General features: G+C 41.2%; 1 protein-coding gene across 2 annotated transcripts in view; it reads right to left on the bottom strand.

The window, feature by feature from the left end:
- Positions 1 to 15669, bottom strand: part of WWP2 (WW domain containing E3 ubiquitin protein ligase 2) — a 147652-nt gene that overhangs the window by 108583 nt on the left and 23400 nt on the right. The window contains exons 3-4 of one of the 2 annotated variants that reach the window (XM_059150800.1): positions 7156 to 7303; positions 6663 to 6784 (exon numbers count right to left, since the gene is read on the bottom strand). In XM_059150800.1, coding sequence (XP_059006783.1) covers positions 6663 to 6784; positions 7156 to 7303 — 270 coding nt within the window. Of the gene's footprint in view, positions 1 to 6662; positions 6785 to 6862; positions 6965 to 7155; positions 7304 to 15669 lie in introns of those variants that run through there. The other variant, XM_059150801.1, reaches the window with a different exon arrangement.

Here is a 15669-nt window from a genome sequence, read left to right on the forward strand (position 1 = left end):
GGGCAGCTGCCTTCAGCTCAGGTCATGATCCCAGGGTCTTAGGACCAAGCCCCACATCCAGCTCCCTCCTCATCAATAGGCCTGCTTCTCCCTCTTTCACTCCCCCTGCCTGTGTTCCCTCTTTTGCTGTCTCTCTTTCTCTAAATAAATCTTAAAAAGAAAGAAAGATGAATCAGAAAAGCTGAGCAAACCAATCATTATGGGGTAAAAAACTGAAAAAGTCATCAAAGAATTCTTTCAGAGAAAGCAGCCAGACCCAGTTGGTTTTACGGGTAAGCTCTTTCCTGCACTCACAGAACAGATAATTCCCATGTTATAGAGTCTGTTCCTGAAGCTGGAAAGAGCTTCAATTTACTTTACAAAATTAGCTAAACCTCAATTCTAAAGCTGACAAAAATAGTACAAAACTACAGACAAATATCACTTATGAATATAGGCAGAAAACCCCCAAATAACATATTAACAAGCAATTCTAACAAAATTTTCAAGAAACAATCCAACATGAGCAATTGGGTATATTCTAGAAATTTAAAGATTGTTACTATTAAGTAATCCATGCAAGAAATAGAAAGAAGAAAAACCATTTAATTATCCCAATAGTTACCTTTTTTTAAAAAAAGACTTTATTTATTTTAGAGAGAGAGAGAGAGCATGAGCAGGGAGGGAGAGGTAGATGGAGAGAGAAACTCAAGCAGACTCCACGCTGACCTGGAAGTCTAATGCGGGGCTTGATCTCACAGCCCTGGGATCATGACCTGAGCAGAAACCAAGAGTCTGACGCTCAACGAACTGCACCACCCAGACTCCACCCAGCCCCAGTTACATAAAAGATATTTGACAGGGGGCGCCTTGGTGGCTCAGTGGGTTAAGCCTCTACCTTCGGCTAAGGTCATGATCTCAGGGTCCTAGGATCAAGTCCCGCATCCGCCTTCCCCCCTCCCCCGCCTGCCTCTCTGCCTATTTGTGATTTCTCTCTCTGTGTGTCAAATAAATAAATAAAATCTCAAAAAAAAAAAGATATTTGACAAAAATTCAACACCCTTCCTGATTAAAACAATAACAACAAAAAAGTGATTAATAAACAAAGGGGGGGTGGGGCAAGAAGAGATTACTAACACCCAACTTTATACCCAGAGAAGAGTCATTAGAAGCCTGGTTACCAGACAGGGTGGGATGGTCATTCCATCACAACTAAAACAGGAAGTTATATGCAAAACAACTAATGGGAAAAAAGCATAATTATTTCCTAATGTGAGCAAAATTATCAATCTTAGAAACCACATAAATGTCTACCAAGAAAACCCAAAAGAAACTATTGAAAAACTATACTAAGAATTCAGTAGTTGACCAATTATAAAAACAAAACAAAACAAAAACATGTAAAAACTAATAGTCATATATCAACAACATTAAATTAGGAGGCCCAACAGGAAAAAATCCCACTAAAAATAAGATCAAAAATATTTTTACAATTTAAAAGAGTCTATCTAGGGGCGCCTGGGTGGCTCAGTGGGTTAAAGGCTCTGCCTTCGGCTCGGGTCATGATCCCAGGGTCCTGGGATCGAGCCCCGCATCAGGCTCTCTGCTCAGCCGAGACCCTGCTTCCTCCTCTCTCTCTGCCTGCCTCTCTGCCTCTTTGTGATTTCTGTCTGTCAAATAAATAAACAAATAATAATAATAATAATAATAAATAAAAGAGTCTATCTAAAGATAACTTCAAAATGATTTGAGTGAATTTAGAGACACTACATGTTTTTAAGTAGGAAGAATTAGTATAGACATTCTCCATAAAGGAACTTTACATAGAATAGAATTTCCATAAATCTTAGAGGAGGAGGAGGGGAAGAACCTCAGAAAATAATTCAAAGTTCAGGTGGTATTGTCATATATGCAAAGAAAAAGAGGAAGGAAGATTTTGAAAAGCAGAGAAGCTCAAAAAGTTAGATATTAAAACGTGGTAATGTTATAACAGCTAAGACAGAGTGATTTTAAAAGTCCAATAAAACAACAAATGAAATGGAAAATCCCCCACAGGTCCAAGTATGTGTATGTGTATGTGTGTGTCTGTATGTGCACAAATTTTTTTTTTTAATATAGGCTAAAGGTAACAAACCATCAGGGATAATAATCACAGATTTCAGTTAGTACTAAAGCAACCAGTAAACTCTAGGGAAAAATTAAATTAGATCCCTACTCACACTGTTCACAAAAATAAGCTCACTTGAAGAATAAAATGTGGGATGCCTGGGTGGTTCAGTTGATTAATCATCCACCTTGGATGAGGTCGTGATCCCAGGTCCTGGGATTAAGCCCCACAGGGAGCCTGCTTCTCCCTCTCCTTCTGCTCCCCACTCCTGCTTGGGCTCCCTCTCTCTCACTCTCTCACTCTCAAATAAATAATCTTTAAAAAAAAAAAAAAGAATTAAAGTGAAAAAAGAAAATTACAATAAACTAGGAGAAACCAGAGGTGAGAATTCATCCAAACTCAGGATGGAAAAAGCCTTCATAAAGGAAAAAGTTACAAATGCAAGTTTAAAACATCTGTTTGAAAAAATGAAAAAAAAAAAAACTAAAATGTAAATGAAAAACTGAAAATGAAAAATTGAAAAAAAATAAAATGCAAATGAAAAATATTTACAAATTATGAGACAAAGAGAAAAGGCTTTAACATATAAAGAACTCTTTCAAAACTGAAAGAAAAAAATGTACACTTTGACAGAAAAATGAGCAAAGAACATTAGTAAGGCAATAAACACACTCTAAAAACATTCCATCTCCTTCAATAAATCATAGCATCAAAAAGCAGAGCGAAGTTGAGGTAACTTCGGAGCCATAACAACCAAATTCAAAGAGTAGACCTTGTCTGAATTCAGGTTCAAGCAAACAAACTTGAAAACAACACTTTGAGACAATAGTGAAATTGAACAGGAACTGGGTATTAGGTGATAATAAGGAATTCACGTTAATATTGCCAGGTGTGATAATGGTATAGTAATTATATAAGAAAAGATCCTTCTTGTTTCCTCTTTGGGCTTAGACCTAGTTTGCAGTGACATGGCTAAATGGACCAAGAAGGTCAGAATCATTGGTACATACGAGACCCATTATGGTGCCTCTCTAAGGAAAATGGTGAAAAAGACTGAAGTAATACAATATGCAAGGCACTTTTGTTCCTTCTGTGGCAAAACCAAGATGAAAAGACAAGCTTCAGGGGATCTGGCTTTGTGCTTCTTGCATGGAAACAGCAGCTGGTGGGGTTCAGACCTACAGTACTGCTCTGCAGTCACAGTAATGTTGGTGGCCATCAGAACCTTGCAGGACTTGAGAGACCAGTAGAAGCTCCACCATCTGAAACATTATGAGCCTATAATAAATGGGTTAATTTATGCAACAAAGTAAAATTTCAAAAAAGAAAATATCTTTTTCTTTTAAGATTTTATTTATTTATTTGGTGCGGAGAGAGAGACAGAGAGAGAGATCACAAGTAGTCATAGAGACAGGCAGAGAGAGAGGGGAAGCAGGCTCCCCACTGAGCAGAGAGCCCAATGTGGGGCTCGATCCCAGGACCCCGAGATCATGACCTGAGCCGAAGGCAGAGGCTTAACCCACTGAGCCACTCAGGTGCCCCAAAAATATCTTTTTTATAAGACAAATGCTGAAAACTCTAAAATATAATACTGAAACACCTGTAATTTACTTTGAAATACTACAAGTTAAAAAAAAAATTAGATGAAGCAAATCTGGCATTATATTAATTATCAAATAGACTCCCCCAAATAAAAGTCCCTAATAAAAGCCAAGAGGCAAAAGAAACCAGCAGTCTTGACCACTGCTGATGGGAGAGTAAACTGGCAGACCTTTTCCAGAGAGTAATCTTGCAATATGTATCCAATGTCACAGGTATGTGAAAAATACTCAAATCCAGCAAACCCATCTTCAGTAATTTATCACAACTGTCAAAATGGGCACAAAGATTAATAAACATATAAGTTTAGGGGCGCCTGGGTGGCTCACTGGGTTAAAGCCTCTGCCTTCAGCTCAGGTCATGATCCCAGAGTCCTGGGATTGAGCCCCACATCAGGCTCTCTGCTCCACAGGGAGCCTGCTTCTTCCTCTCCCTGCCTGCCTCTCTGCCTGCTTGTGATCTCCGTCTGTCAAATAAATAAATAAAATCTTAAAAAAAAAAAAAAAAACTACAGCTATTTCAATACATTGGGGGGGTGCCTGGTTGGCACAGTCCATTAAGTGCCCAACCCTTGGTTTTGGCTCAAGCTGTGATCTCTGGAGTGAGAAATCAAGCCCCATGTCAGCCTCCACACTCAGCATGAAGTCTGCTTAAGATTGCCTCTCCTGCGGCGCCCGGGTGGCTCAGTGGGTTAAAGCCTCTACCTTTGACTCAGGTCATGATCCCAGGGTCCTGGGATCAAGTCCAACATTGGGCTGTCTGCTCAGCGGGGAGTCTGCTAACCTTCCTTTCTCTCTGCCTGCTGTTCTGCCTACCTGTGATCTCTGTCAAATAAAAAAAAAAATAAATCTTTAAAAAAAAAAAAAAAAGATTGCCTCTCCCTCTGCCCCTTCCCCTGCTCATTCTCTAAATAAATACATAAATAAATAAAATCTCTCCCTTTTTTGTAAGGACAAATACTGTATGATTCTACCTACATGAAGTACCTACTCAGATACACAGAGACAGAAACTAGAATGGCGGGAGGTGAAGAGAGCGAATGACCTGTCTGATGGCTACCGATTTTGTGTTTGAAATTCTGGAGACAGATGGTGGTGACGGTTGCACAATAATGTGAATGTACTTAATGCCACTACGCTGCACACCGAAAAATGATAAAGATGATAAATTTTATGTTTACGTGCATTTTACCACAGTTAGAAATAAATAAGTAAATAAAGATATATTGAGGGGTGCCTGACTGGCTCAATCTGAAGAGTGTGTGACTCTTGATCTGGGGGTTGTAGGTTTGAGCCCCAAAATCCCCATGTAGAGATTACTAAAAAAAAAGAAAAAAGAAAAAAGTAAATAAATAAACTTTTTTAAAAAAAGATATATTCAGGGGCGCCTGGGTGGCTCAGTGGGTTAAAGCCTCTGCCTTCGGCTCAGGCCGTGATGCCAGGGTCCTGGGATCAAGCCCCGCATCAGGCTCTCTGCTCCATGGGGAGCCTGCTTCCTCCTCTCTCTGCCTGCCTCTCTGCTTACTTGTGATTTCTCTGTCAAATAAATAAATAAAATCTTTAAAAAAAATAAAAATAAGTGCTCATTTTAAAAAAAAGATATATTCATACATTTTGAAGAGAAAAAGGCATGTTGCAAGATATTATGTTTATGTATGGTCTCAATTTTGTTTCATTGATGTCTTAAATATTTGTATGCAGGGAAAAAAAGGTTCGGAAAAAACTATATCAAAATGGTAGTAATTATCACTAAGTACTGTGGCTTACAGGAGAACTTTATTTTCTTTGTGTGTCTATGTGCTTTTGTGTAATTTCTAGTTTTTCTACAATTACTTTTATAATCAAAAGTATGTTGGCAGAACAAATGAAGAAGGGGACAGTCACAGCGGCTGCTGATCTTAATGTGAGAATGTCCTCAAGTGTATTTCCAAATGACATAACAAATTTGATAATCAAATTATAAAATGCATGCTAGAGTTTGGGAAAATAAAGACCAACTCAGAAGATAAACCATCAGGGAATTAAAAGAGAGGCATATTCCTGGTTTTAAACAATTCGTGAAGCTGGAGTGGGTTCACCACATGCCTGTGTGCCCCGCAGAAAGGGAAAGACCAGAGGAGCCTCTAAACACCACTCGAGTGGCCTGGACAGGCTCAGAAAGAAAAGACTCTCGAATCAACATGGTGCTCTCCCTGGGAGTCAACACTCCCCACCCCCACACATCTCTCTTAAGCTAAATCCACTTTCAGAAAATATTTTCTAGACAGCAGACATCAAGAGAAAAAGGAGCCTTTCTTTCCATGGCATTCCCTCACCACATATGGTCCTGCTCTCAATAGAGGCTTTATGAGGGAGGGTCCAGATACCACAGGCATGGGCTATGCCACGGACCACAAGCAGCAATAAATAGACTGTAGGATTTGGACTGCCATGCAGCAAAGGCTCCCTGAATAATTAAGACAGAGCTCCCATCACATTGCAACCTTCAGTAAATGTTTACTGAGTGCCTACTAAGCACAAGGCACTATTTGTAACACTATCCCCCCAACACACACACACAAACACACGCTGCTTCTTTGTTCTGCTCAAGAACTCACACCAGGAAAGTAATGATTTAGGCTGGAGGCACTGGACGGTTTGAGTCAACATACCACATGTCACCCATATTGAGAAGAGAGGAGGAGAGGCAGAAGGAGAGCATTCAACCTCCAGAAAGTATCAAGGGGACACATCACTGCATCCCAGCAGGAGAGCCCGGGGACAAAAGAGGCTGAACCCAGCAGTGGAGGCAGAGAAGAGCTCCTGCCTTCCTAATACTCCACGACAGCATTCACAGGAAAGAGCCACCGCAGCTCCTGGTCCTGGAGGAAACTGCAGCCCCAGGCCTATCCATGGCGTGTGAGAGGAACCCAAGCCCGCAAATTCTTTTCCCCACCCTCATAAGTGAATCACACCGGCCACCCCTTCATCATACGTACTTTTGCCCCCATTGTTCTTCAGAACATTGGAGAGGTTGACAGAGGCAGTGCCTAGCAGTTCATTTCTCAAAGTATGGCAGCTCCAGACCTTCAAATCTAAATGACTCTGGGCCGTGACATTCCTGGAAAACAAAAACTTGATTCATCACATCCGAGCCTATTGGTCTTCCTGCAGCTTAAAAGAAAACAGATAAACTTACTGCTGACATCTTGGAATGGGGGGGTGGGTGACGGTGGGGGGAGGCCTCAAACAGGGAGATACACTGTTTGTGAGTATGTGTACTCTTCCCCCCACAAAGCTGACCCTGTAACCATCCAGCTAATAATGAACGCTCTGTGACCTCAATGAAGTAGAAACACCTGGTGAGAGGTGCCTTGGGAACCAAAGGCAGAGAAATTAGAGGTGTCACAGGAAAGCAGGATCTCCCACAACCCCCGTGGAGCACCTTCTCTCTTTCTCCCAGGTTACTGCAAAGAGAAGAGACTCTCTTACAAAATGATGATCTCATTCCAGAGAAGCTCGGAGCTCCCAATTCGCTTCCCCGTCTTCTTGGTCTCACTGGGGAGTCCATCCACTGCCACCTCCACAAATGAGTTAATTCGAGGTTGACGGTTATGCACCTTGGGCTTTGCTGACACCACTGGACAGGAAAGAAAGAAAAAGTCAAAGATGAGTCAGAAGGCTCCCAGCTGCCCCCCTGTGGCAGATGTTCTCGCTCTTTTTTAGTGTTTCTTTAAAAAAAATAGGTTTGGGATTTTTTTTTGACCCTAAAAAAATTTATTTAAAAAAAAAATGTAAGGATATTTTAAAACTATGAAGCATAAGGAAATAAGCACTCCTAACCTGAAAAGACTGGGATAATTATCATTGAAATATTGGCAAATCCACACTTAACACTCTCAATCTTTTATGCTCCCACTTCTTCAAGAATTGTTCTCCCTCCAAAATCAATTCTAAATGGCTTCAATATGAGCCAATTGTAGAGACATACCATAATTTAGTTAACTATTCTTCCAGTGCTTACAATTTTTCACTCTGGGAAAATCATCACGAATGTATATATTTGCATGCCCTTCTCAGTATTCCTCAAATGATGAGTATTTTTAATTCAAACTACTTCATTCCTTTGCAAAAAGGATAAACCCATGTAGATACCAATATATCCATGTCACCACCATCGTACTATTAGGTTTTTTCAATATTTGCAAATCAGAGGGAAAAAAAAATCTAAGTTACGGAAGATTTAATGAGCACTTATTACAGACACTAGGCTATGCACACATCATCTAAATTACATCATCATCCCCACTTCACCCAAGTGGAAGCAGGCTTAGGGAAGTTAAGTCATTGCCCCAGGTGACAGAGCCTGGGGGCTTCAAACTAGGATGCGCACCCAGGCAAGCTGACTCCCCACCACGATTATTGGTTATATTACTGTTCTTCAATTATTAGTGAGGGTGAATATGTTTTCCATGAGCTTGTTAGCCAACTGCCTTTCCTGGTATATCTGTAACCTTCATGTGGCAGCATTTCTGATGTTTATTTGGTACGAGCAAGCCAAACTGAACACGTATGCAGGCATCTCTTAGAGCATATATTACCCATGGTGGAAACTCCGGGTCATCGAGACAAACCACACCTAAGATGTCCTCGATCCCGTGACCCAAATCAGAGCATGTGACTGGCATTTCTTACCCATGAGGCAAGACTGAGCTCCCCTCTGATAAGGTTTAGCAAACCTCTCTCTCCCATACCCTTCTGAGAGTCCTATAAGGGTCCACAACTTGAGAAAGGACAAAACTACCTCTGGATTCTTTTAGCAATACCTGTGTTTTCCAGGCCCATTAGAACAGTAGAGAGCAAGTCAAAGAACAACAGCAGCAAAAGCTGTGGCTAAGATTCAGGAGCAAGAGGGTATGGTAGGAGAAACAGGTCAGGGCGAGGGGAAATGGGGGCCAGAGTAGAAAACTGAACTACTTTTCACATAGACTAAGGTTAACTGACGCCACCTCGTGGTGGGAGAGTAGCTCTGCACACAGAGTCTAAAAAACAGGCAAGGGGAGAGGACTAGTTATAATTATAGTCCTATCATTTTGAGCTAGACAGTTTCTTTGAAATCAACAAGTTCATAAGGAGAGCACCTGATATAATGATTAGTATTAGGTGTTATATAAGACTGATGAATCAATGAACTCTACTTCTGAAACTAATAATATACTATATGTTAATTAAATGAATTTAAATTAAGAAAAAAGAAGAAATCAACAAGTTTGAACCCTTCATTTAATAGTTGGGCCAATTAAGTAAGGTGCAGGGAGGTGAGATAACATATCCAAAATCAGGGGCACACAGGCCAATTCTCAGAACTCTGTTATAATGTTTCCTTTTTTGTCCCTCTAGCTTTTACCCCTAGGTTCTTCCCCCCCCCCCCTTTGGAGATTTATTTTTTGTTTTGTTTTGTGGTATCTTTACTTTCTTTTTTATCTTGACATAATTTCAGATTTAGAAAAGTTACAACTAAAATACAAAGAATTCCTATAAACCCTTCGCCTAAGGGTCACCAAATACTAACTTGTTACTATATTTGCTTTGTTATTCTTTCTCTTCCCTGAGTCTCTCTCATATACATACACATCCGTTCCTGAAACTTTAAGAGTGAGTTTGAGATGTTCTGCCCCTTTTCTTCTAAATACTTCAGTGTATATTTCTAAGAACAAAGACAGTTTCTGATAATACCACAATATAATTATCAACATGGAGAAATTAAATAATCTTTAAAACTATGATCTAATGTACAGACCTCATTTAAATTGTGTTAAATGTCCTATCAATGTCCATTATAGCAAAAGAGAAAAGATACTTTGTGTGTGTGTGTGTGGCCCAAGATCCAATCTAGGATTACATATTGCAGTTGGTAGTTTTATTCTGAAGTGTCCAATCTACAGAAAGGGTTAAAGAATAGGACAATAAGGGATCCCTGGGTGGCTCAGTGGGTTATAGCCTCTGCCTTCGGCTCAGGTCATGGTCACAGGATCCTGGGAACAAGCCCCATATCTGGCTCTCTGCTCAGCAGGGAGCCTGCTTCCCTGTCTCTCTGCCTGCCTCTCAGCCTACTTGTGATCTCTGTCAAATAAATAAAATCTCAAAAGAAAAAAATAAAGAAGAAGAATAGGACAATACATAACTATATATTCTGCAGCAACTATCACTTTGCCACATTTGCTTTTTTAAAAACCTTTTTTCCGGGACACCCAGGTAGTTCAGTAGGTTACGTGTATGCCTTCAGCTCAGGTCATGATCTCAGGGTTCTGGAATCCAGCTCCACATCCGTGGGCTTGAACTCACAATCTCAAGATCAAGAGTCATGTGCTCTACCAACTAAGCCAGCTAGGCACCCCACCACATTAGTGTTTTTTTGTTTTTGTTTTTGTTTTTCTATGTGTGTGCCTTCATCATTGCTATTCAAGAGAACTTCAGAAGCACCTGGGTGGCTCAGTTGGGTGTCTGCATTCGACTCAGGTCATGATCCCAGAATCCTGGGATCGGGTCCCACCTCGGGGTCCCAGCTCAGAGGAGACCCTGCTTCTCCCTTTCCCACTCCGCCTGCTTGTCTTCCCTCTCTCACTGTGTCTCTCTCTGTTAAATAAATAAATAAAATCTTAAAAAAAAAAAAAAAAAAGAGAGAGAGAGAGAGAGAACTTCAGTGATAAGGAAAAGTTCTATGCCAACACAGGCTAATGCATGGCCATGAGATACACGTGGCTACTGAGCTCTCGGAATATAGCTGGTATGACTGAGGATTTAAATTTAAAGTTTAATTTTAATCTTAACATAAGTAGTTCTATGTGGCTAGAGTGGCTCTTTCTAGATAGCCCAGGATACAGATACAGGAGATCTGTTTGTGTATGGGCATGACTCTGCATATACCCACAAACTTTTTTTTGTTAATCCATTTGAAAATTGTAGATATCATGACTGATCAAACCTAAATACTTCCAGTATACAACTTGTAAGAATATGGATGTTCTAGGGTGCAGGGGTGGCTCCGTTGATTGGGTGACTGCCTTCGACTCAGGTCATGGTCCCAGAGTCCTGGGATTGACTCCCACATCGGGCTCCCAGCTCCTTGGGGAGTCTGATTCTCCCTCTGACCTTCTCTCCTCTCATGCTCTCTCTCACTGTCTCTCTCTCAAATAAATAAGTAAAATCTTAAAAAATAAAAAAGAATATGGACATTCTAAACATTGTACACTTGAAACTAATGTAACACAGTATGTTCATTATACTTCAATTAAAAAAAAATAAGGAGGGGCATCTGGCTGGTTCAGTTTGTACAGCATTCAACTCACTCTCAGGGTTGTGAGTTTGAGCCCCATGCTGGGCATAGAACTTCCTTTAAAAAAGGGGACGAAAGATGGGGCGTCTGGGTGGCTCCGTGGGTTGGGCCGCTGCCTTCGGCTCAGGTCATGACCTCAGGGTCCTGGGATTGAGTCCCGCATCGGGCTCTCTGCTCAGTCGGGAGCCTGCTTCCCTCTCTCTCTCTCTGCCTGCCTCTCCATCTACTTGTGATTTCTCTCTGTCAAATAAATAAATAAAATCTTTAAAAAAAAAAGGGGGGGGGGTAAGAAATGCAGGCACCTGGGTGATCCAGTCGATTAACTCCAACTCCTGATCTCAGCTCAGGTTTTGATCTCAGGGTTGTGAGCTCAAGTCCTGAGTTGGGCTCCAAGCTAGGCATGGAGCCTACTTAAAAAAAAAAAGAAAAAAAGAAAAGAGGGGCACCTGGGTGGCTCAGAGGTTAAAGCCTCTACTTCGGCTCAGGTCATGATCCCAGGGTCCTGGGAACAAGCCCCGCATCGGGCTCTCTGCTCAGCATGGAGCCTGCTTCCTCCTCTCTCTGCCTGCCTCTCTGCCTACTTGTGATCTCTGTCTGCCAAATAAATAAATAAAATCTTTTTTAAAAAGAAAAGAAAAGAATAAAAAAAGAAAGAAAAGAAAGGGAAGACGTTTTTCCACCTAACCACACCACCATTATTATACCTGAAAAAATGCAGTTACTCCCTCTGTCATTTGATATTCATTACATATCCAAATTTCCCCAACTTCTCCAAACATATTTGTTAGAGCTGTTTCCGCCCAATCCAAGAACCTATCGGCATGAGCAAATTGGATTTGGTTACTGGTTCCTTAATCTTCTAAAACCTAGAATGCTCTCCCTTCTTTTTCCCTGACAATAATTTTTAAAGACTTCCACCAGCTGTCTCATATAATGCACCAAATGCTGTTTTTCTGATTGTTACCCTCATGGTGAGATTCACAGTGAATATTTTTGTCAAGAATACTACATAGGTTACATTGCATGTGTCTTACTATACACACTGGGCTGTCCTCCTACCGTGGATACTAAGTTTGATCCTCTGTTTAATGTGCGGTCTGTCAGGTCACTCCACTGTAAAGATACATTTTCCCCTTCATAACTTACAATTAATCAGTGGGATGATATTTTGAAGGTTTCATGTTCTTAAAACACAAGCCAAATTAAAAGCCGCAACATCTGAGCAGATTTATCTGGAAAGCTTATTTACTGTTTGATGAAATATAAATGCCAATTTCACATCTTCACATAGAATTTAGCTTTTAAAGTTAACAAATAAGGCAAAAAAAAACAAAAAAAAAACAAAAAAAAAAAAAACCACACATGGCCAAAACTGTAACCTTGAAAAGCTCTTAGGAAGGTACAGAATAGAGTCTAATCTAATGTCTTTCAATATAAAGCAAAAAGCCAGTTTTTGCTTTGTTATGCTGGTTTTCAGGGTTCAGTTTCTCGGTGCTTCTTCAGTTAAAGTATCAGATAAAACAGCTCACTTATGTTTAAGGATCCTGCTATATTTTAAGTGTATTATAGGGGCGCCTGGGTGGCTCAGTGGGTTAAGCCTCTGCCTCCGGCACATATCATGATCTCAGGGTCCTGGGATCGAGCCCCACATCAGGCTCTCTGCTCAGCAGGGAGCCTGCTTTCCCCCTCTCTCTGCCTGCCTCTCTGCCTAGTTGTGATCTCTGTCAAATAAATAAATAAAATCTTTTTAAATAAATAAATAAATAAGTAAATAAGTAAATAAGTAAATAAAATAAAACTGTAGGACTGCATTATAGAGAAACATAAGGGAAGTGAGGTAGAGGGAAGGAATGGCAAAGTCCCCTCTCCCAAATTACACTATAGGCTCTCTTAATGAAACACATGGGAGGAGGAACCAGCTACATCATCTACTTTGTTATTTCTCTTTTTCTCTTCCCCCCATCATTTTCCTCAGTGGTATTACAGAATCCTTATTGGTTAAATGCATCTGTAGTCAGACACGCTTGTATTATCCAGTTAGCTCATTCCACACTAGTAAAAATTCACACTGAGGAAAGGCAAACAGACATCTTCACAAGTCAAATGCATTCCTGAATAATATGGCCCCAAAACAGGGACCTCATTGTGTCACCAGGTCTATGGGCAGCCTTCTGTTTTAACCTAGACTTGATAATTTTTAGACCAGGTAGTAAAAGCTAAACTCCCAACTTCAAAACCCTATCAAGTTCTCTCTAATGCTTCTCCCTCCTCAAGAGGGCTAGACTAGAGTAACCATGAGACATCAACAAAAGTGGTTAAAATGTATCAAGACTATTTTTTAAATCAATAAGTAAATAAGAAACAGGCAGAGAATCTACAGACTAGGAAATCCAAATTTCCCTTAAACATAGAAAAAGATGTTACACATCATTTATAATGAAAGAAATGTGAAATAAAAGTCCACTGAGAGGGGCGCCTGGGTGGCTCAGTGGGTTAAGCCGCTGCCTTCGGCTCAGGTCATGATCTCAGGGTCCTGGGATCGAGTCCCGCATCGGGCTCTCTGCTTGGCAGGGAGCCTGCTTCCTCCTCTCTCTCTCTCTGCCTGCCTCTCCATCTACTTGTGATTTCTCTCTGTCAAATAAATAAATAAAATCTTTAAAAAAAAAAAAAAAAAGTCCACTGAGAAAACAGTTATTTGGGGGCACCTGGATGGCTCAGTGGATTAAGGATCTGCCTTTGGCTCAATTCATGATCCTGGAGTCTGGGATGGAGCCCCACATCAGGCTCAGAGGGGAGCCTGCTTCTCCCCTGCCCCTACCCCTCTGCTCATGCACACTCTCTCTCTCTCAAATAAATAAATCTCTTAAAAACAAAAAGACAGAGAGAAAGAAAAAAGTTTTGTTTTTTTTTTAACCAATCAGACTGGCAAAGATAAAAAAAAAAAAGTCTGAGAACACATTGTATCGGTAAAGATGTGGGGAAATGGGCACTCTCATGCACTGCCAGAAAATTATTCCTTCCAAGGAAGACAACCTGACTCTCCCCTTTCAGGTATCTTGGAAAGGACACACAAGAAGCTGGTAATATTAGTTTCCCAGCAGGGGCACTGAGGAACTGGAGGAAAGGAAACAATTTTAAAGCATCTGAATGAATTAAAGAGATGAATAATACTTGCATTTCAGAAATGATAATTTTAAAAAATGATGCGACAATTTTGCCTCCAAATGACCATGTCTCTGAGAGGCCAGAGCTGTGATACTAAGCACTGTCCCGGGTCACCAGGCATCTCTCAGTCCCGTGACTCTTCTGCAGAGCTAAGGCTACCAAAGCAACCTTCTGTCACTCAAGCAATATTGACAGCCCATTAAGTGTCTGGCACTGTTCTCTGTCACTGGGGTACCAAAAGTAATCAAAACAGACCAAAAGCCCTATTTTTGTGTTTACATTCTATTGAAGGAGAAAGTCAATAAAAGAAATACATAAAAATCTGTAAATTGCATTGGGGCGCCTGAATGACTCAGTCAGGTGAATGTCCAACTCTTGATTTTCGTCTCAGGTCAGTCACACTTGCAGGGTGGTGGGGTTGAGCCCCAAGTTGGGCTCTGCACTAAGTGCAGTCTGCTTGTCCCTCTCCCTCCCACGTGCTCTTCCCCTCAATTGCGCACCCACACTTGCTCTCTCTAAAATAAATAAGCAAAATCTTTAAAAATATATACATACTACGTTAAATGGTAACAAGGCTAAGAAAAAAATATAAAGTAGTGAAAGGGATAGACATGAGGAGGGCGGGGAGGTGCAAATGGGGGAATCAGGAAGGCTTGTTAAAGAGGATGACTTCTGCAGCGCCTGGGTGGCTCAGTGGGTTAAGCCGCTGCCTTCAGCTCAGGTCATGATCTCAGGGTCCTGGGATCGAGTCCCGCATCGGGCTCTCTGCTCAGCAGAGAGCCTGCTTCCCCCCCACCCTGGCCCCCTGCTTGCCTCTCTGCCTACTTGTGATCTCTGTCAAATAGATAAATAAAATCTTAAAAAAAAAAAAAAAAAGAGGTTGACTTTTGAGTAAAGACCTAAAGAAAGCAAGGAAGCAAACCAGGTATATATCTGGCCCCAAAGGATTTCACTCAAAAGGAACAGCAAATGCAAAGGCTCGGAGGTGGGAGTGTGCCCGGCACACACAGTGAAGAGCAAAGAGGCCCACGTGGCCGCAGCAGGGTGTATGTGAAGAGTAACAGGAGATGAGAAATGGGAGTGGTGGGTGGGGTCATATCCCATGGGATCCTCAGCTTTTACTGGGTGAGATGGAGCACCCTTGACATGTTTAAAGCCTTGATGTGCCTAATGTGTGACTGAGAGGACGAAGTAAGACAAAGGACAGAGGCAGGGAGGCAGGTTAGGAGGCTACTGCCTTCATCTAGGGTGGAGATGGCAGCTCCTGGACGCTGCAGGTGGCGGGAAGAGGCTGAATGATGGATAGTTCTGAAGGCAGACATGAGCAGATTCTCTGATTGGCTGAATATAGAATATGATAAGGAAAACCAGGAGCTTATATGGTTACTAACCATTCAAGTGGAATGACAAGTGGGCTACTAAAGATAAAAATCTGGAAATAAATCAAAGGAGAGGTCCAGGCTAGCGACATAATTTTGGCAGTGTTCTTATTATTGGTGGCATTT

Source organism: Mustela lutreola, chromosome 16 (genome assembly GCF_030435805.1).
Source record: "Mustela lutreola isolate mMusLut2 chromosome 16, mMusLut2.pri, whole genome shotgun sequence".
NCBI classification, from domain to species: Eukaryota; Metazoa; Chordata; class Mammalia; order Carnivora; family Mustelidae; genus Mustela; species Mustela lutreola.